General features: G+C 40.6%; 1 protein-coding gene across 3 annotated transcripts in view; it reads right to left on the bottom strand.

Moving 5' to 3' along the window:
* Adcy9 (adenylate cyclase 9) overlaps positions 1-21,757 on the bottom strand; it is a 127,716-nt gene that overhangs the window by 17,933 nt on the left and 88,026 nt on the right. For 2 of the 3 annotated variants that reach the window (XM_010644066.2, XM_010644065.2), the window contains exons 4-6: positions 15,355-15,516; positions 14,128-14,345; positions 3,117-3,219 (exon numbers count right to left, since the gene is read on the bottom strand). In XM_010644066.2, coding sequence (XP_010642368.1) covers positions 3,117-3,219; positions 14,128-14,345; positions 15,355-15,516 — 483 coding nt within the window. The remainder of the gene's footprint in view (positions 1-3,116; positions 3,220-14,127; positions 14,346-15,354; positions 15,517-21,757) is intronic. The other variant, XM_010644067.2, reaches the window with a different exon arrangement.

Below are 21,757 nucleotides of genomic sequence, written 5' to 3'. Positions count from 1 at the left end.
TTCAGGTAGCAGGTGACTTAGGGGCAATTTTCTCGCTACTTCCCCTTTAGTAATAAGAAAATAAAGGTACACACAGAGGTTTTCCAGGCTGGCTATAGTGGTATACACCTGTGATCCCAGTACTGAAAAAAACATGAAAACAAAAACACAGCAACTTGCCCGGAGTTACACAGCAACTGATCACAAGCCAGTACACCCTCAGTCACATTATGCAATGAGCCTAAAACATGAGTTACTGCCTGGCAGAGTGAAGAAATCCACATCTGTAATGGTAGTTGGATGGAAGCAAGATGCTAAAAGCTTCCACTGAGAGGCTGGGTCCTAGGTTTAGGGGCTGTGAAACCTGGCTTCATAAGAGAAGACAGGTGGGGATTTAACATGTTCGTGATGGGCCCGTAATTCATCTGTCTCACTGCTGGGTGGCTCTGAACCACTGACAGTACACGCATGACTGTCCCATTGGACAGCATGGGACAGCCCATCAGGTAGTACAAGCTGCCCGATGGGACAGTCATGCACACATATTAAACAGCAGTAGAGAAAAGCTACTGCATGTGGAATACGAGCACACAACTGTGAGCAAGCGCTTCAGTCTGGAGCTTGATCTGGCCTGGCTGTGCGAGGCCCAGGCAGACATGAAATAACATTCATGGGAAGTTCACAGCCTGACAGCAGGAAGGGACGAGAACAGGAAATGAATGATGGCACATGAGGTACAATTAAGGGACATTCGTGAACTGATGAGGAGTTAAAGATGAAGGAAATAGTGATGATGATAACGTGTCCAAAAAAGACTAGTTTCAGGCTCTGTATGGACTCTTTAGAGGCATGATCTCAACCAGCGCTCACAACAATTCACCAAGAAGGAAATGCCACTGCTCCTGGTGCACAGATGGGGAGGCCAAGGGTAGGCAGCTTCCTCAAGGTCATGGAACAAACAAAGAGCCAGGCTAGGCTCCGGTCTGACAAGATGATTCCCAAGTGCGCCGTGACTTCTTCAGACCTCTTAGAGTGACAACACAGGACCTAAAGGCAGGGACTGTTGTGGAAAGAAAGTGAGCACAAACAACTGAAGTTTCTTTCCATACAGTGCTGCAATCTTCTGATAATTCCAGGCAAGATGCAGGCTGGTGGGGCTGGAGTGCATGGAAAGGAAAGGTCCTAAAACTAGTTCTTGGGTTGGGCGCATGTTCTGTTCAGGACAGACTGGCTTTGGCTCCCTGGAGCTGGGTGAAGCAGGAGAAGGAAGTGCTTGGACATGAGGACTGAAGTTGTACGTCAGCTCTGACGCCAGGCCTAGTCCTGCCAGAGCAACCCAGGGTAGTGCTGGATTTCAGGAAACTCAGAGGCTCTGCTGGTATCCATACACCTGGTCCTGATTTCCCTCTGGAGGGCTGAGAATCCTGCGGGGAAGGCTGCCGATGCTGACACCACTCTGTGTAAGTACATACATCTTTGACTTCTTTGAGGTTTCAACTAATGCTCTGGGGAACAGCCAGGATTCACTGCAGCTGGCCGACACTGGGCTTCCAAATGTGGGGTAAACTTGGAAGCTCCTTGCTCCTACATCTATCTCTCTCCCTTTCCACCTGTCCCTGTCTTGGGACAGGTCTTGGACTTGACCTGTGTTCAGTAACAGCCTCCCACCTGTCTTGACTACTCTGTCCCCTTCCACTCTCAGCTGTGTAATCTCTATGAAACACCATCTGATGGGGTCATTTCCTATTCCAATGTCCCTCTAACCTTGGCGTAATGTCTGCTGCATGGACAGCCATCATCTGGCCCCTGGCGCATTCCTCCTGCCCCACCCCCACAGGAACCTGCACCTCCCTGGATATACCTGGCTCTTCCATATCTCCCAGGTTTGGAGGCCTGGTCCCTCCTCATGGAACATACATCCCTCCTTCATTTGGTTTGCTCCTAGTCCTCCCACCAAAGTGGCTCAGGAGTCACCTTCTTCCTCTGAGCCCTCCACCTGGGGGTGCTACATTACTATCTGCTCACAGACCAGTACTGGACTTTGGCTTTGGGTTATCATTTCTAATTCCTGATCCCCTGTCAGATGTGCCTTCCCTTCTAAATCCCAGCATCAAGAACCATCCCACACAGGGTGTGTGCTCAACAAACATCTGGTAACTGGAGGAAAGATGACAAATATACCTTCTATTTGGGGGTCTCCATAGCACAGCAAAAGGAGTGGCTGAGGAACCTTGAAGTTAAAGAGGCTGATATCCAAACTTACCTATGAGATATGAGCTAACTACTCAGGTTTTCTTAGCTTTGGCGTTCTCTTTGGGAAAGCTGCCTTAAAGGGTTGTAATGAATGGCCTGGGCATATAATCCCAGCACTTGGGAGGCTGAAGCAGGAGGACTGTTGAGTTCCAGGCCAGCCTGGGCTACATAGTGAGTTCAAGGCTAACCTGAACTGCACAGAAAGACCCTTTCTCAAAAAAAAAAAAAAAATGTTGTTGCAAGGCTTGAAGAAGATCATGTTTTGCTTTGTCTCGCAGGCCAACTAGCCAACTCATTAGTTCACTGCAGGACTTGTGCCCAGGCTGTTAACATATTTATTGTCCCCTGGAGGCTGACAGAAGGGGGCAACTCCAACCCTGCACAAACCATCTCTATTTGGGTCTTCATGTTTTTTATAGAGTCTGGGCTAGTACCTGGACATACAAATATAAAGATCTGCAGAATGAGCACCGGAAAGAATGGAAAACCCTTTGGCCCTGGGTTGGTCAGGTGTGAACTTTTGACTCTGGAACTCGGGGAGGTTATGTTTTGGTCCAGAGGACAGAACATAGGGATCTGCTGCTTAGAACTCCAGCCAGGCTCCAGGTTTTTCTAATGTATGCCATTTAAGGACCCCACTGAGGATGTCAAGGATACAGGGATACAGGGAGAGAAGGGTCCCTTAAGAACCCAAAACAGGGCCAGGGACAGCCACAGGGGCCTGGAGACACCAGCTGCACAAGCAAAGATAAATTCATATACAGTTGCAACTTAGGGCTTACAGATTACACTAGCCTTCATTTCCCTGTCACTTTCTAAAACAGAGTAAACAGGGAACTGTCCATGAGAACAATGGATTTCTGTAGTGAAATCAAAGAACGCACCTCTTCCTGATAGCTGGTCCTGTAGGATCGCTCCAGCTCCTGATCCAGGAAGTTCAGACTGAACTGATTAATGGGTGGCTTGAAAAAATAATCTTTCATCAGGCTAGAAGATACAAAAATGTAACCGATCAATGCAATCATTTTATCAGAAGATCACAATCAGCTACCAACTTCACTCATTGAGCACATCATGAAAGCTGTGTCTGAAAGTCTCTGTGACAGGCGCTGCTTTGCTGCTCCTTTTAAAAACATATCTCTGGGCTCAGAGGTTCTGCCACCTGCCTTGCAAGTGCAAGGATCCGAGTTCGATCCCCGGTACCAAAAAAATAAAAAATAAAAACATATCTCACTGCAGGGCTGGGGATTTAGCTCAGTGGTTCTGCACCTGCCTCACAAGTGCAAGGTCCTGACTTTGATCTCCTGTACCAAAACAAACAAAACAACGACAACGACAATGACAACAAATCTCTGCAAAGTCCTTTGTGTTTCTAGACATAATGACATTCTGTGTTCCACGTCCATTAAAGAATGACTGTTCTCCACGATCGCAGCACACATACCTAGAACCTTGTTTTCAAAAGCATATTCCTAATGTCTAGGATTAGAAGACAAAAAAGGCAGCTTCTTTGTCCTATGAAATGATCTTTTTTGAAGATCCCTGTACTATGAGCATTTATAATGATTTGGAGGCTTCAAATGAAAACATGATTCAGAACCAACTGTCCTGTCATCCAGAGTACTGACAGTAATTACCACCATAAAAGCTAACAGGTTGTTACAAAATGATGTTTATAGTTAGTGTAATTCTGGTGCTGTTGTCACAAATGCAGATGTGTGTGAATCCTGAAAAATGATAATGCTTAATGATTTTAATAGCAGAGAGATCAAATCTGCTTTACGTGACTTTCATTTTTTTATGAATTGCCAGTAAATAGTAGTATCATTTTTATCCTGGAGAAAATTACTATAAACTTAAAGAAACGTTAACATGATTTCAGAAGACAAATATAGACTTGGGGTGCAGAATCCCTCCCTTGCTAGCTATTAGCAGGAAATCAGATACAGCATGTAAGTAAGTGCCTACCGTGTGCATGACACACAATAGGGCTCCCAAAATGTAACTTCCTTTCTTGGCTACAGAGTGGACTCTCTTTTCTGTGATAAGTGTTCAATAACCTAAAACATTCTCAGGTTCAAAAGAAAGAAAATTCTGTCCTCTGAAGTTGACTCTGTCTCTTTTCTTCCACTCAGGAAGTAGACAGACAGAAGCGAAATCAACAAAACATCTGTAAGGAAGATGTGTGATGGCCATGTTTTAGCAGTCAAATGGCAGAACCAACTCTTCTAAAAGGTATGCTACTCCTTCTAATCAATATGGAAAGGTTCAACTACTGAGAATGGAGTGTAACTCCTTTTGGATCAATATTCTCAAGATAACAATGATAAATTTTGAGAAAAATATAAAAAATAACTGCTGGACAGCACGGGAGAGTGACAAAGGCAGGCAGAGAAGAGGAGAATCATCCTTTAAAAAGGGAAAGTACCAGGTAAATTTCCCATATTTCACTCTAAATATTTTTTGTCTGAAGACAGACATTAGTCAGCACCATATGCAGGTTCTCTAAAACTCAGGTGGAATAGCCATAACCCTACTGGTTTAAAAACCCAGAAAGATAAAACCCAGAAGGAAGAGAACCAGGGAAGTGGAACCCAAATTTCTGCAAATAAACTTTGCTCAAATCTCTAGCTGACCCCTGAAAAATGGGTATATGGAATACTCTAAGCAGCCTTGAGAGATAAAAGTTTGGAGGTTGAATTCAATTAACCTAACTCCCTGCTGAAACAAAAACCATGCATGTTCTTTAGAGGGATGTAACAAAATTAAGACTTTCTAAGTAAGCATCATACACAATGCCCACAACACAATCCAAAATTGGTAGGTATACAAATAAATAGGAAAAAATTATCATACGCCACAGAAAAGCAATCATTGGAGACTAACTCAAGATTACTGAGCACTGGGGTTTATAATGTATGTAGATATAATACACATGATAACTACAGCACAGGGAATGGGAAGAGAGTAATGCACCTATATGGGTTGCCTCTTTTTTTCATTTAGAATGAAGTGATATAATATTAATTCTAAAATGATTATATAGGCGGGCGTGGTGGCACACACCTATGATCCCAGTACTCAGGAAACTGACACAGGAGGATCACGGTGAGTTCGAAACCAGCCTGGGCTACACAGTGAGTTCCAGAGAAGTCTGAACTACATAGTGAGACCCTGTCTCAAAAAAAAAAAAAAAAGAAGATTATATAAAACTTAAGGATGGGTTGGGGATTTAGTTCAGTGGTTCCACCGTCTGCCTCGCAAGTGCAAGGACCCAAGTTCGATTCCCAGTACAAAAAAAAACAGAAAAACTTAAGGATGTATATTTGTAGCTCCTAGAAAAACTATGGTCTGAGGGTATATCTGCACTGAGCTACATCCCCAGAACATAGAGATGTTAATATCTTTCTCTCAATAATTTATTTAATAATAGAAAATAAGTGAACAGATAGATGATCTGAACCGTACTACCAACCACCTGAACTTAACTGATTTTGACAGTTTGTAACATCCTACAAATACAGAATATACCTTCTTTTCAAGTGCATATGAAATGTTCACTGAGAACAACCATGTTAAGGCCATAAAATAAGTCCTAATTAATGTAAAAGGACTGAAATTACACAGTATGGCTTGGACTACAAAATTAAATTAGACATTAACAGCTAACATATCTAAAAGCCATCTGTCAACAAAAGAGGGCAGAGCTATTGATGAAAAAGCTAATCCCTGAGCTGGAGCAGGAAAGGTATAAAACATGCTTGGAATATCCTGCTATGCTAGAAAGAATAAGAATACCCCATACAAATGAAGGGATCATTTAAAAGGCACATAGGAGCCAGTACAAAGTGGGTGTTCATTGGCCAGACTCAAGCATACAAATATCATAAGCAGAAGGATGAATCATGCCCAGGAAATAAAACCTAAGTGCATGAATTCAGGCTAATAATAGGTTGAAAAATGGGTAAAGCAGCAAATAGGGAGGACTTTTCTTCGCAGCAGATGCTGAACATCAAATGTGCTAGGAGTGCTGGAACTGGAAATCATTTTCAACCATCATAGTAAGGACTGTTTCAGGCAAGATTCATCAATGGATATTGAACCTAAAAAAAGCTGATATAGAATTGGATAATTATAAGATGTTACAGTATCTCCTGACTGGTTGCTTATTAGTCATAAGAAAAAAATAATGGCTATAGACTGGAGGAACTGGTAACACCTGGTTAATCAGAATGAATGTCACTAGTGAGAAAAATAAATGGACAATGCATGCCTCTGGCACAACATCTTTTTTTTTGTTGTTATTTTTGAGTCAGGGTCTCACTATGTAGTTGAGACTGACCTGGAACTCACTGTGTAGCCCAGGCTGGTCTCAAACTTGCAGTGATCCCCTGCCTCAGACTCCTGAGTTACAGGGGTGCACCACCATGCCCAGCTTGGCCTAACATCTTGAGAAGGACAAGGCAACACTTGTGTGACATCTAACCAGAGATGCAGAGCCTGATAATCACAAGGTAGTATACAAATCCAACTTCAAGAATATTCTGTAAAGGAACTGAACTGTAATTTTTAAAAATGTCAATATAATGAATAACAAAATACAACTGAGGAACTGTCTATAATTTAAAAAGATTAAAGAGGACTGACAAAGAAATAGTATATGTGATCTTGAACTGGATCCTTGACAAGAGGGAAAAACTTCTGCCAAAGATACAGTGTATCATTTGACAAAACTTGAATATATCAGACAGAATATCACTTCAATGTTAAGCTTTCTGAGTTTGATAACTGAAATTATGTAAAACAACATCCTTGTTTTTAAGGAATACAGTACAGATCCGGGGATTTAGCTCAGTGGTGCCGTCGCCTGCTTTGCAAGTGCAACGTCCTAAGCTCAATCCCCAGTTCAGAAAAAAAGAAAGAATGAAAAGAAAAGACAAGACCAGAAATACAGTCCAAAGGACTGCCCAGCCACATGGGGAACTCACTGCTCTCCCACCTCCAGTGCCCCAGGCCTTCATCAGAGCAGACCGGTGAGGACTGCCCAGCTGCACTGGCACCTCTGCAGCATTACCTCCTTCCCCATGCTCTCAAGCCTCCTGGTTGTGCCAGTGCCTGGATCCACACTGCAGGTGGTCATAAAGGCCATTGAACTGAGCTCCATAAGATAGAATGGAAGTGAACAACTGCAATAAAAGCACATGACCTCTGTAGTTGGTAAGTTGGAGGATCACCACCTTCTACCAGAACTTGGACTATCTTCAGGGGAAGGGCAGCTGCAACCTGCAGTAGAACCTTGCAGAGTTCAACCCTGCAGGAGATCAAGGAGCTCAACTTGGGCCTTGCAGCCAGAATTCACCCTGAATCTCAGGGTTCTGCAATTGGCTAGCTGAGATTAATTGACTTAATTCTGCACACTGCTGCCCACAGTGTCTATTGTGACAGCAGAGATGTACCCTGAAAGAGGCTCTTCAAATTTTTTTTCTTTTCCTCTTGTTTTTAATTTTTAATTTTTATTTTTAAAATTTTATTTTTCCCATTCTTCAAATTCTTCCTTTTATCTTTCTTCTTTTTCCCGCTCAGTCTCTTGCTGCCCCACATTATTCTTCATCTCCCTTTTTGTTTGTTCCCACCCTAATTCAGATTTCTTCTTTCTTTTTCATTTCTTCTTTTTCTTTCGCTCAACTGTCATTAGTTTCAAAGGAAAGTGAGTACAATTTATAGCTTCCCTATTAATGTTAAGTTGTTCTATTCTTGTCTTTGTTCTTGCACACTGTCTTTCCCTCTCATCTTCAACAGTTTCCTAGAGTTTGCCTGATCATCCTGTGTCCTCTGGCTTCACCTGAAACCTTCTCCTGTTCTTTTACCTATCTATTACTCTCCTCCCAACTCCTTCTAACTCCCCATCCTGAAGGGTAAAGTTACTATATTGAAGAGTTTACTCACTATACACATATTTTGACCTAAGTCCTCGATTTTGATTTAATTCACATGGTTAAAAGTGATAGATTAATAACTACCTCAAATGGTCAATCTCTAAGCTGTGCTTGATGCTATTGTTTTGTTGATTTTATCAATTGGGCTAAAGGGCTGTGATTGGTTTAGTGAGTTGTCCTTTCTTTCTTTCTTTTGGTACTGGGGATTGAACTCTGCCCCTTATGTTTGCAAGACAGGCAGCAGAACCACTGAGCCAAACCCCAGGCCCGTCCTTTCTGATATTATGAAAATGAGAGTGTCTCTAAGTCATTAGAGACTCAAAACCTAAAAAGCAGCTATATCAGGAATATCAAAGTACTAACCCAGAAAGTAAACCAAGGACAGCCCAACAACAAAAATAAAAATGAGAAAACACATAAGCAAGGCACAAATACAGACTTCCAGGTCACCAACAGCAAATTCTATGGGAAACGAGGTAGAAAAGTCTGACAATCAACCACCAGGACACCCTGAACTCATAGCACAGGAAGTAATAAAACAGATCAATTAGGCTTTAGAAAAATCCAAAAAGAAATAATTTCCCAGATAACTAGAGATGGTGAGCATAATGAAAGACATGATTAGAGACTCTAGAACAGAAACAGAAGAAACAGACAAAAAAAAAAAAAAAAAAAATAGATGAGCTCAGGACCATGATAGAAGCTATGAATGCCCAGCACAGGAAAAAAAATGGAAAACATAAATGCCCTACATAGGAAAGAAATGGAATCCACGAAACAAATTTAAACAGATGTCCAGGAGACTAAAAACTCTATTGATAGCAATCACAGCAGAATGAACAAAGGTGAAGATAGAATTTCAGATATAGAAGATAGGATTGCAGTCAGTGACCATAAAAAGAGAGATCTCTTAAAAACACTAAGGGATCATGAAAAATCAATCCAACAACTCCTAGATGATGCAAGAAAGAATAATATAAGACTGATAGGAATTCATGAAGTAGCAGGAGAAGCACAAATTATTTTTAAAAATCTGTTCACAGAATTAATGACAGAAAACTTCCCAGAGGGTAAGAATTTGACATACAGATAAGTGAGGCATTTAGGACTCCAATTAACCATGATAAAAAAAAATTTACACCTAGACATATAATAGTCAAGATCCCAGAAACCCAACAGAAGAACAAAATACTACAAGCAGTTAGAAAAAAGAAACAAATCACATGCAAAGGAATGTCCATCAGAATCACAGCAGACTTTTCAACACAAACCCTCAGGTCAAAGAGAGCCTGGAGTTAGGTATTTCAAGCCCTAAAACAAACAAACAAACAAACAAACAACAAAAAAAAAAACCCAAACTCCAACCTATTCTCATGTATCCTGCAAAACTCTCTTTTAAAATGGATGGAGAAATAAGATACTTCCATGACAAAGAACACCTGAGAAGCTTCATGAATACCAAACCAGTACTACAAACAATTCTAAACAATATCTTGAAAAAGACAATGAAGGTCACAACACCATGAGGCCCAACAGAGCAAATCAATTAAGCAAAGCAAGAAACTAAAGGGAGAGGGGGTAAAATTAAAAACAGCCAACAACAGGACAATAACATGACAATGATAAGTCAATACATATCAGTTATAACCATCAATGTCAATGGCCTCAATTCACCAATCAAAATAAATGGACTGCAAAAATGCATTAATAAGCAAAATCCAACAATATGTTGTATACAAGAAACACGCCTAGTTCAACAAGAAACTCATATACTGAGAGTGAAAAGATGGAAAACAGTTCTCCATGCAACAGGAGCCCAGAAAAAAGCAGGGGTAGCTATCTTATTTGCAGACAAAGTAAATTTCAAACCAAAACTGATTAAGAGAGACAAAGAAGGCCACTATATCCTTGTAAAGGGAACAGTCCAAGAGGAAGAGATGAAAATCATAAATATATATGCACCAAATATTAATGCCCCCAATTATATAAAACAAATATTAAGGGACATGAAAAACCAAATAAATACTAATACAATTGTAGTGGGGGACCTAAATACCCCTCTGTCACAAACAGACAGATCATCTAGACAAAAAATCAGCAATGAAATACTGGAAATGAACCAAGCTTTTCAACAAATGGACTTAATAGGTGTCTACAGAGTGTTCCACCCCACAAAATCAGAATATACATTCTTTTCAGCTGCACATGGGTCATTCTTCAAAATAGACTACATAGTAGCTCACAGAACATGTTTAAATAAAGGCAAAAGAATCGAAGTTATCCCATGTATATTATCAGACCATAGTGCAATTCAGCTGGAGAGCAATAGCACAAGAAACCGTAAGAACTTCACAAACACATGGAAATTAAATAATACCCTGTGAACAATCAATGAGTCACAGAGGAAATTAGTCAGTTTTTACAAATAAATGATATGCCAGTACAACATACAGGAATCTATGGGACATAATGAAAGCAGTTCTATGTGGAAAATTCATAGCAGTGAATGCCCACACTAGGAAAACAGAGTGAGCTCAAATAAACAACCTAATGAAGAATTTTAGGATCCTAGAAAAAGAAGAGTAAGACAAACCTAAAGCTTGTAGGGAGGAAATTATAAAGATCAGACCAGAAGTCAATGCAATGGAAACGGAGAATGATATAAAAAAATCAATGAGTCAAAGAGTTGGTTTTTCAAAAGCATAAATAAAATTGATAAACCCTTAGCCAACCTTGTCAAAAAAAGGAAAAGAGGCTCAGATCCATGCAATTAGGAATGAAAAAGGGGAAGTCACAACAGATCCAGCAGAAATCCAGAGATCATCAATACCTATTTCAAGAACCTGTACTCTAATAAAATGGAAAACACAGAATAAATGGACAGATTCCTAGATGCATATGAATTTCCAAAGTTGAACAAAGAAGACAGAAAAAGACTAAATACCCCAATTATATTCAGAGAAATTGAAAACGTAATTAAAAATTTACTAAGAAAAGCCCAGGTCCTGATGGCATTACTGCTGAATTCTACAAGACATTTAGAGAAGAACTACTGCCACTACTCCTTAGACTTTTCAGTGAAACTGAAAGGGAAGCAATACTTCCAAATTTATTCCTGGAAGCAAGTATTATTTTGATTCCAAAATCAGGGAAAGACCCAACCAAAAAAGAGACCTACAGGCCAATCTCCCTAATGAACATAGATGCAAAAATCCTCAATAAGATACTGGCAAACAATACAGAGGGTCAAAAAGAAGATCATATACCCTGATTAAGTTGGATTTGTTCCAGGGATGCAAAGATGGTTCAACATATGTAAATCAATAAATGTAATATACTATATTAACAGAGTCAAGGACAAAAACCATATGATCATCTCAACAGATGCAGAAAAGGCATTCGACAAAATTCAACACTGATTCATGATAAGAACCCTGCAGAAAATTGGAATAGATGGTATTTTTCTCAACTTGATAAAGGCTATCTATGAAAAACCAACAGCCAACATCATATTAAATGGCAAAAAACTGAAAACCTTCACACTAAAATCAGGAACAAAACAAGGATGTTCACTACCACCACGCCTGCTCAATATAGTTCTGGAAACATTAGCCACAGCAATTGCACAAGAGAAAGAAATTAAAGCAATAAAGATAGGAAAGGAAGAAGTGAAACTGTCACTATTTGCTGATAATATGATACTCTACATAGAAGACCCAAAAAATTCTGCCAAAAGGCTTCCAGACTTAATTGACACTTTCAGCAGAGTAGCTGGATATGAAGTCAATACTCAAAAATCAAAAGCCTTCTTGTACACAAATAACAGACTCATGGAGAGAGAAATTAGGGAAACAATTTCTTTCACAATAGCATCCCAAAAAAATGAAGTATCTAGGAATCAATCTAATGAAGGAAGAAAAAGACCTCTACACTGAAAACTACAGCGCTCTGAAAAAAGAGATCAAAGAAGATATAAGAAAATGAAAAGATACCCCCTGCTCCAGGGTAGGAAGAATCAACATAGAGAAAATGGCCATACTTCTAAAACTACTGCACAGATTCAATGCAATCCCAACTGAAGTTCCAATGGTATATTTCACAGAACTAGAGAAAATAATCCAAAAATTCATTTGGAACCAGAAGAGACCTAGAATAGCAAAAGCAATTCTAGGCAACAGAGACATGACAGCGGGTATCACAATCCCCAACTTGAAACTATACTACAAAGCCACTGTGATAAAAACAGCATGGGACCAGCAAAGAAAAAGACCTGAGGATCAGTGGAATAGATTGGAAGATACCAATGGAGGAAAGATAGCCTCTTTAATAAATGGTGTTGGAAAAACTGGATTTCAACCTGCCAAAGATTAAAACTAGACCCTTATCTTTTACCATGCAATAAACTAAAATCCAAGCTGATTAAAGATTTAAAAATTAAAATAGAAACACTAAACTTGCTAGAAGATAAGTTAGGCAGAACTCTCAAAGACAATGGCATAGGAGAAGACTTTATGAACTAATTCTCAGTAGCACAGGAACTAGCACAAAGAATCAACAACTGGGATCTCATCTTATTAAAAAAGCTTCTGCACTGCAAAAGAAACTACCAACAAAGCTAAGAGACAACCTACAATGTGGGCAAAAAATTTTACTAGCTGCTCCTCAAAGGACTATTATCTATAATATATAAAGAACTCAAAAAAATCAGGTCCCCCAAATACAAAGACCTGATTCAAAAATGGGCATCTGAAATGAACAAAAATTTTTCTCAGACAAAGAAGTAAAAACAGCAAATAAATGTATGAAAAAATGTTCAACATCACTGGTCTTTTGAGAGATGCAGATGAAAACAACACCGAGATTCCACCTCACCCCAGAAAGAATGGCTGCTATCAAGAAATCAATCAATAACAAATGTTGGTGGGGTTGTGGGGAGAAAGGAATCCTTCTCCATTGTTGGTGGGAGTGCAGACTGGCGCAACCACTGTGGAAATCAATATGGAGATACCTCAAAGAGCTAGGATGAGAGATTCCATTTGACCCAGCTATCCTCTGCTGGGTATCTTTTCAAAAGAATTAAAAGAATCATACCACAGTGACACATGCACAGCCATGTTTTTATAGTGGCACAGTTCGTAACAGCTAAAACTTGGAAACAGCCCAATTGCCCATCAGTTGGAGACCGGATAAAGAAGATGTGGATTTTCTATAAAATGGAATACTACTCAGCCACAAAGAATGAGAAACTAGAGTCATTCACAGGAAAATGGATGCATATTAGGCCATACTCTTAAGTAAAATAAATAAGACACGTGTAAATATCGAATAATTTCTCTAGTGTGAAAAACTAAAAGTGTAAATAAGATCCAAATTGTATAAATGATAATGTGAAAAAGGAAGAAAGGGGCTAAAGGTGTAGGGGAAGTGAGAAGGGTAAGGGAAAGGAAATAAGGGAAAAGAAAAAATATGAGAAAAGGAAAAAGTGGAAACAAAGTCTTTGTAAATAGGGGAGGTTGGAAAGGGTGAAGGGAGGGCAGGGGTATGGGGGAAAAATGAGAACCAAGATCTGTCATGTAAAGGTACAAGATCCCAATGATGAATATAATTGTACTGTATACTTTTAAAGTACCAATAAACTCAATAAAAAAAGAAAAGAAATATAGTACAAAGAATTAAAGCCTCTCATGAATCCAATGTACTATCAAGTGGCTGAGAAAATTAATTATATAGAGAGAAGAGAGGACGAGGATAAAATCAAACAAAGTGTTAAAAGCTGGTGAATCAAGGGGCATAAAGGAATTCTATACATTATTTGTGTAACTTTTTAGGTTTTGAATTACTTCACAATAAAACAAAATAACATACTGACAATAGAAAACAAATGCATAGATAAGGCAATTCAGAAAAAGGAAGTTTCTCCTGCAAACCTTTGTAACCTCTGCAGATGGCCAAGCCTTACCTGTCTTCTTTGATAACATCCACAAAATGGGCATCAGTTTTCTCACGGATGTTCTTGAACCTCAGTGGGAGGAGGGCTGATTGGTCCAAGCTCACACCTGTCCACCTTCCCTTCTCCTGAAGGATCTCGCACAGGGAGGTCTGACTGTTGGTGAGCTTCTCCTCTTTGGGAGGGCTCAGAAGTCCATTCTGAGCTTTGGAATTAGGTCCTCCAGAAGCCTGCCTCGAGACAAAGAGGGAGCAAGCCCAGGAAATGAGTGGTGGCATGGAGCACTTGCTTATTCCCACCTGGTCCCTCTGCCACCCTGGAGCCCTGCACCAAGTGTTGGATGTCCTGACTATCAAAGGGTTCTACCTGTGTCTGCTCCTACCCAATACTCAACCTCTCTGCCAACCTGCTTCCCTACTACCCTGCTATGCCAAAGGACATCTCCAGGCATTCAGGCAGCCAGGAGGTAAATCATAGGAAGAGTCACTCGGTGGAGGAGAAAGCTGTGGGTCAAGGAGTTTGCAGATATAGAATTGGGGCTCTATGGGGCTGTGTGGATGGGCTGGAGGACTCCTGGGAAGCGCAATGATGGGCCAGGGAAAGGAAACCCAGGGCTACTGGCCAGTGGCTTAAGAGAAGGTAGATGAACAGGGGCTTTCATTTCGGAAGCCTCTGTAACTGCAGGACACACAGGCTGACCTGCACTTACAAGTCCTTTGGCAGATGCAGGAGGGAGGAAAGCCACAGAGCCTGGGCCTCACTGGGGAAGGCAGTCATTAGAAACCCTCCTGAAGCTCTCCAATCCAGACCGGTCTGGCCCTCCTGCTGCTTGCTCTGCCTCCGAACTTCTCTCCAGGCATGCTTCTTATCTGGAAGAGGCCTCTTCTCTGTGAATATCTGTACTCTAGCATATGTTGTGTCTGGCTTTTAGTCCATAAATTCTCTAGCCACTGGAACCCATGAATTTTAAAACTTTTACTGCCCCTGAAGGGAGTCCCACCCAGTTCCACAGGGCATTACTCTATTTCACAGGGTTAGATCTGACTCTCCAGCCTTTTTTTTTTTTCCAGTGGTGCAGAGCAGGGCCTCATGCATGCTAAGTACATGAGCTATACCTCTAATCCCTCCATTACGTTCTTTATTGGTCTATTCAAAATCCAATGACTAGGGCGTACAGAGTGCTATTACCTAAGAGAAGTTATTCCCAGAACTAAGAAGTTGATGAGACAAGAATGTCACCTTAGGTGGATGCGCCAGGAGAGGAACTGACAGGAACAACAGCCATGAGCTTGTTACCTTGGTGCTGGTCTTAGTCTCGTCTTGACAGCCGTTTTGCACAGCTCCTCCTTCTGCACCAGCTTCTGACTTGGGAGCAAACGTGATTCCACATGAAGGGCACGTCTACGAGAAAAACACAGGCCATAGGGACATACCCAGAAAACACGATCATGATATGCAACTCACACAAGATGGTTGTGACCAAATGCAAGGTTTACTGAACTACTCAAGAAGGAGCTAAAAAATAAATCTGGCAAGGCAAAAAACATTAACACACAAAAACCTGTACACAAACACAAAGCAGCACTGTTCACAACAGCCAGAGTGAAGACTCAACTTCCATCAACTGATGAGTGGATCAAACTGTGATCCAGTCATATAAGGGGATGTTATTCATCTTAAAAAGGAATGAAGCACAGACACGTGCTACAACATGGATGAACCTTGAAAACATTATGCCTGCTGAAAATATTCAGACACAAAAGACCATAAAATTCGTGTAATTTTATCTACACGAATTGTCTGAAAAAAGGCAGCTCTATAGAGTCAGACAGCAGATTAGACAGTTGCCAGGTAAAAGAGGGAGGAAGGAACAGAAAAGGACGGCTAATAAATATGTGCTATGATCTATATTTTGTGTGCCTGTACCTCCACCACAGTTCATATGTTGACTCCTAATCCTTAAGGTGATGGTATTAGGAGATTAGAGCATGAGGACCAGACCTCACGAATGGATTACTGCCCTTACTAAAGAGATCCACAGAATTTCCCTGTCACCTCCACCCTGTTAGAAGGCACCATCTCTGAACCAGGGTCTTCACTAGGCATCAAATCTCCTGATATCTTTATCTTGGACTTCCAGCTCCCATAACTGTAAAAAACATTTCCCATTGTTTACAATTCTCTCAGTTTATGTTTTCTACTCCCCACCCCCAAGTTCTGGAGATTGAATCCAGTGGTACTCTACCACTGGGCCTTTTTATTTTTGTTTCGTTTTTTAAAATTCTGAGACAGGGTTTCACTAAATTGTCCAGGATGGCCTTGGATTCACAATTCTCCTGCCTCAGCCTCCTGAGTCGCTGTAGGTATGTACTATCACAGCCAGTCAGTTTATGGTATCTTGTTATACCAGCTAAATGGATTAAGATGGGCTTTCTGGGGCCCAGGGATTTAACTCAGTGGGGCCGCCACCTGCTTTGCAAGCATAAGGACCCAAGTTCGATCCCTGACACCAAAAACACAAAAAAGATGAGCTTTCTTTTAGGGATGATGAAGATGTTCTAAAGTTAACTGTTGTGATGCTGATGTCGTTAATAAATTTATCATTATTAATATGATATAGCAGCCTTGGAACTGTGAGACAGCAACTAATGGTTTCCAACAAGGAAGACAAACTACAGCAGGAGAAACAATTTTCTTGCAGTAAGCACCCTTGAACACTGGAATAAATTATTTGAAGGTGGAATACGATTTTGTAAATTTAAAATATATATCACTTACTGCCTAAATACAGGGATATAGCCCAGGTTACATTCCAAGTTAGATCATAGTCTTATGCTTCAGTAAGTAAAAGAATAAAGATTTTAAAGAGTTGTGTAATTTGGGAATCCGAAAAATGAGGTTTAAACATTTATTTTCATTGAAACAACAGAAATGCACATGCCAAAGTAGCTATCAAAATCATTAACTAGTACATCCTCATAGCTCTTTTTGGGGGGGGGCAGTATTGGGGATTGAACTCAGATCCTTGCATTTGCAAAGCAGGCACCGGAACCACTGAGCTAAATCCCCATCCCTGCTCACAGCTCTTTAAAAACTGACATTAACAGCTAAAATGTTCTAGTCATCAATAATCTAATTTATAATTATAAAATAAAATTATTTTAAAGCACCTTGTGGTACTGATTGAATTAAACTTTAAAAGATTTTGCCAATGGCCACTGATACTGTCAAAACACACACATACAAACACACACAATACCAAATACATGAGAGTGACCTGCAAGCTGCCAACGCACGCATGAAGCAAATGTGCCCCAAAGACACACTTAACGAGACCCAAAGAGAGCTCTCTGGAGGAAAGCAATGGGGTTGAGCGCAGCTGGCCATAGCGCTGCTGGCAGTAGGTGGCTTGCTCCTCCAGCGGGGCACACTGAAAATGTCGGGGACCAGTTGCTGGCACACCACAGAAGGGTACACAGCCTGGGGCATAGGGGCAGGTTGACATTATCGTCTGAGACGCTGTCACATCCTTACGATTCAGGAACTTCTACCAATCTGGAAAAGCCAAAGTAAAACAGTAAAAAGCTATTTATTTCTCTGACCATTTTGAAACACTGAGACTCATGAAGCAGTACAACCCAATAGTTAAAAGCACTGGCTTTGGAATCACACTGTCGTGGACTAACTCTTGGTTTTATCACCCAGTAGGTATGGGATCTGAGTCTCGGTACCCTCTTTTGTAAAATGGGGTTACCTCTACCTTAAAGAACTGCTGTAAGGGAAAAATGAGAAAATACATGTAAAGCATGTCTCAGGTTACATTTTAAAGCAGCTTCATTTTATGTACTATCTAGACTTCATAGAAGGCTGAATTGAAAAGAATCACGAGACCACATCCTCACTCCGAAAGGAGAACTGATCCATGAGTGATAACTGCCCCGGGTAAAGGGTGGCTGAAACTCCAGCAGAAGTGAATAAAATCACTTCTTTGTACTTTAAAAATGTGTTTCTTTCTTCCTCAGCTACTTTTCTTGGGGGTGGAGGATGGGAGGGTCTTGATTAAAACTTTAAATGATACAAAACAAAACAATTGCAAAGAAATGTATCTTCCTGATGGAGACATTCCCCACCTCATATTTCCTTCTGGCCAGGGATTTGGATCAGTGGTTCCGCTGTCTGCTTTGCAAGTGCAAGGGCCTGAGTTCGGTCCCCGGTACCAAAAAAAACCAAACAAACAAACAAACAAATAAACACATCATATTTCCTTCTGGTCTGTAGTGAGAGGTCCCTTTTCTCACTTCTCATACATAGTTGGTGGATTTGTTTCCCTCTCCACAGCAATTTTCATTTAAATATTACCAGCTTAATTTTAACCTAGATTCAGACATTTTACAACCAGGCTTTTGCCAAGCAAGTGAAACCTTGCTTCCCCTACCTATGAAATGTCCATCTCTCCCCCAGAGCTATAATCATCTCCACCTCTGCTGAGAATCCCCCACTTGCAAAAGTACTTCTGACTCCAGAGAACTAAATGGGGGCCTCTCAGCACCTTAGAAGGCAAGAGAGCAACACTGGCAGGCACACAGATAAAAATCTCTTTTGTAATGATAGCAACTGCTATGATTTAGAAACATCTATGTGCTAAAGACTCAGAGTAACAGGTTTGCAGCCTTGTGTGTATGATCTCAGTTAATCTTCATAACTGTGAGGCAGAAGACACAAGCTTGTGAACACAGGGGTCAGGCTGAAGGGCTCCCAGCCCCAGACCACCATGGGGCATTGCTTTAACCTCTTTTCGTGGCGCAAGGAGGGCCCAGGATAACCCTGGCGCTTTGATTTCCTGAAATGACCTATGCTGCTAGGACTGTCCCCTGGTTCTTCTAAGTGGCTCTGTTGGCATACTGACATTAAGGGAAGTTTCTAAGGTCCCCCAAACAGCATACTCTATCGGCCAAGGAGTTTTCTGGCCATTGCCAGGGTAACCTGAGATTCCCTGGAGAATACCCAAAAGTACACTCTGCATTTTCCCAGTCTATCTGTGCTCCCTCCTCCTCTGTGCAGGAAAGATTATAACTAACTCAGTAACACATGGGGCACATTTTCATTTGTTTTTAACACATTTCAACACATATACCATATATTTTGGTGAGAACACATTGTCAAACCTATAAAATAAGATTTTTTTTTCTTTGAGGCTATTTCTCATTGCAAGACAAACTATTTCAAAGTCAACAGCTGTCCCCATTCATAACTGTCATGGGAAGGAGTGGGAAAGCCTCCTTGGGGAAAGAAACATCAGCAAAGTCCTGGCTGTGCCTGTTTAATCTACTAGGCATGACTAGCAAGACACTGTAGTACTAGTGGTACTAGAAGAAGCTTTCTTTTTTTTTGGTACTAGGGATTGAACTCGGGACCTTGAACTTGCAAATCAGGTTGTAGTACCACTGAGCTAAATCTCTGGGCCTAGAAGAAGCATCCCTTGATCCCAAACCCGAAGCTCATGCTGAATGTGGTAAGCAGCAACAACGGCACTGTTACAATAGTAATAGATAGGTAATGTGCACTGAGGGTCACTCTAAGCTCTTCGTGCATATCAATTTATTCAGTCCTCGCAAGCACACATGGTATGGGCACTAACAGTCCCATTTTACATACAAGGACACTGAGGCAGCGAAGATAAGGGATATCCCCAGAGCCACACCGTTAGAGAATAGTGGAGGAGACTATAAGCCATGCAGCAGAGCTCTAGAGCCTGACCATCAAACACAGGGAATCTCCATCCAGGGCTTTGGTGGGCCACAGTGCTGTTATTTAAGCAAACGGATTAGTTGCAAGCATGAACACTCCAAAATAGATGACTTCTGTTAAAATATAAGAGGAAAACAGAAGGGGAACATTAGAGGAAAACAGAAACAGTAATAATCCCAGGACAAAAGGCACCCCAGAAGCTAAGAGAACAGAAAGTAGTCAACCTATGAGTTCCAGAGACAAAAGAACAAACAAGCACCAATGAAACTCAGAAATAAGACCTCTAAGCCACACAATAGGATCAGAGAACCCTACACTATGCATTTAATTCATCAGCCAAACATGACCACTGGTTTTAATAACCAACGCTGGTAGTGAGGACCCGTCAAGAACAGATTAGATCAGACTTACCAGACTGTAACACAAGAAGATTGTTATTGTAGCACAGAAATGTTTAATTAGAAAGTCTAAATAAGAAAGTAATGAGGAATTTTTGGAAATTTCACTTATTGCAACATTGCAACGCACAGCCTGATGATGCCAGTTAAGTGATGCTGGACTTACCTTTCCATTTCAATCCATACACATTCTTCTTAAAAATAAATTTGACTTATAAGAGTGGGAAAGATAGTTCAGAGAGTTTGCAAATACCCTCTACCTTATATAATCATAGTACACTTATGAAAACTAAAATATCAATGCTTTTTTTTTCAAGGCTGGTCTTCAACTCACTATGTAGTCTAGGCTGGTCTCAAACTCACAGTGATCTTCCTGCCTCAGCCTCCCAAGTGCTAAAATTATAGGCATGTGCCACCACACCTGCTCTACTTTTAGTTCCTGTGTCTTCTTAGTCCCTTCCAGCATGTAGCAATCCTTCTGCCTTTCCTTTTTATGACCGTAACACTTATGGAGCATTCTGGCTATTTTTTGTAGAAGTCTTTGAATTTGGACCTGCCTGATGCTTTCTCACTAGCAGACCAAGGCTTGGGATTTGAGGGAAGACTGTGAGATGTGCTTTCTCAGCACACCACTTCAGGGGTACATAATATTGGTTTGCCACCTTACTGGTGATGCTCACCTTGCCATCTGGTGAGGGCAGGCTGTGCAAGGGTTTGTCCATGGCAAAGTTGCTGTTCTTTCTTTTATAATTAATACATACTGGGGTGGGTATATTTTTAGATAGCCCATTTCTCCTAAAACTCTTGCCCACTGCTTTTAGACTCCTGGTAGACCTTCCCTGTAACAATTATGACCGTGGTGTCCAAATGATGATTTTCTATTGCTCTCATCTCTTCTGTATCTACCAGGTGGAATTTTTCTGTGAGCAAGAGTTATCAATTTATATTTGATATGTTTTCTCTTCATTGAAGGAAACACATATAACTAAAACCACAGATGAAATCTGCAAGTCCTTTAAAAAAAATTACTTTACATTGATGTGTCACAGCCAGCAGTAGGCCACTATTCATATATTTGCAAAAGACGTTTAACAAGATAATCAATTCTCTCATTTGAACTGCATACTTCAACAGTTCTTCACATATTCATAAGGTTGCACAATCAATTCAGATTACAATTTACAATACATATTTAATTGCTAAACTTCTTATATATGTGTGAAAATTTATAAACTATAAATCTATTATCTTCTCATTTTCTATAATTAATTAAAAAGACCTCTATTCTCTCAAATTGGTCTGACTGAGCTTATTTCATAATAATTTTGTATACAGATAATAAAGAAGTAAAAGAAGTGATCCTTTATTAGCATCATTTTAAAACTGTCACAGGAGGGCCAGGGATTTAGCTCAGTGGTCCCGCCGCCTGCTTCCTTCGCTAATGCAAGGTCCCAAGTTCGATCCCTGGTACTCAAAAAAAAAAAAAAAAAAAAACA

This window comes from Fukomys damarensis, unplaced genomic scaffold (genome assembly GCF_012274545.1).
Source record: "Fukomys damarensis isolate Sample0158 unplaced genomic scaffold, DMR_v1.0_HiC HiC_scaffold_34, whole genome shotgun sequence".
NCBI classification, from domain to species: Eukaryota; Metazoa; Chordata; class Mammalia; order Rodentia; family Bathyergidae; genus Fukomys; species Fukomys damarensis.
This window is presented reverse-complemented; position numbering and strand designations above follow the sequence as displayed.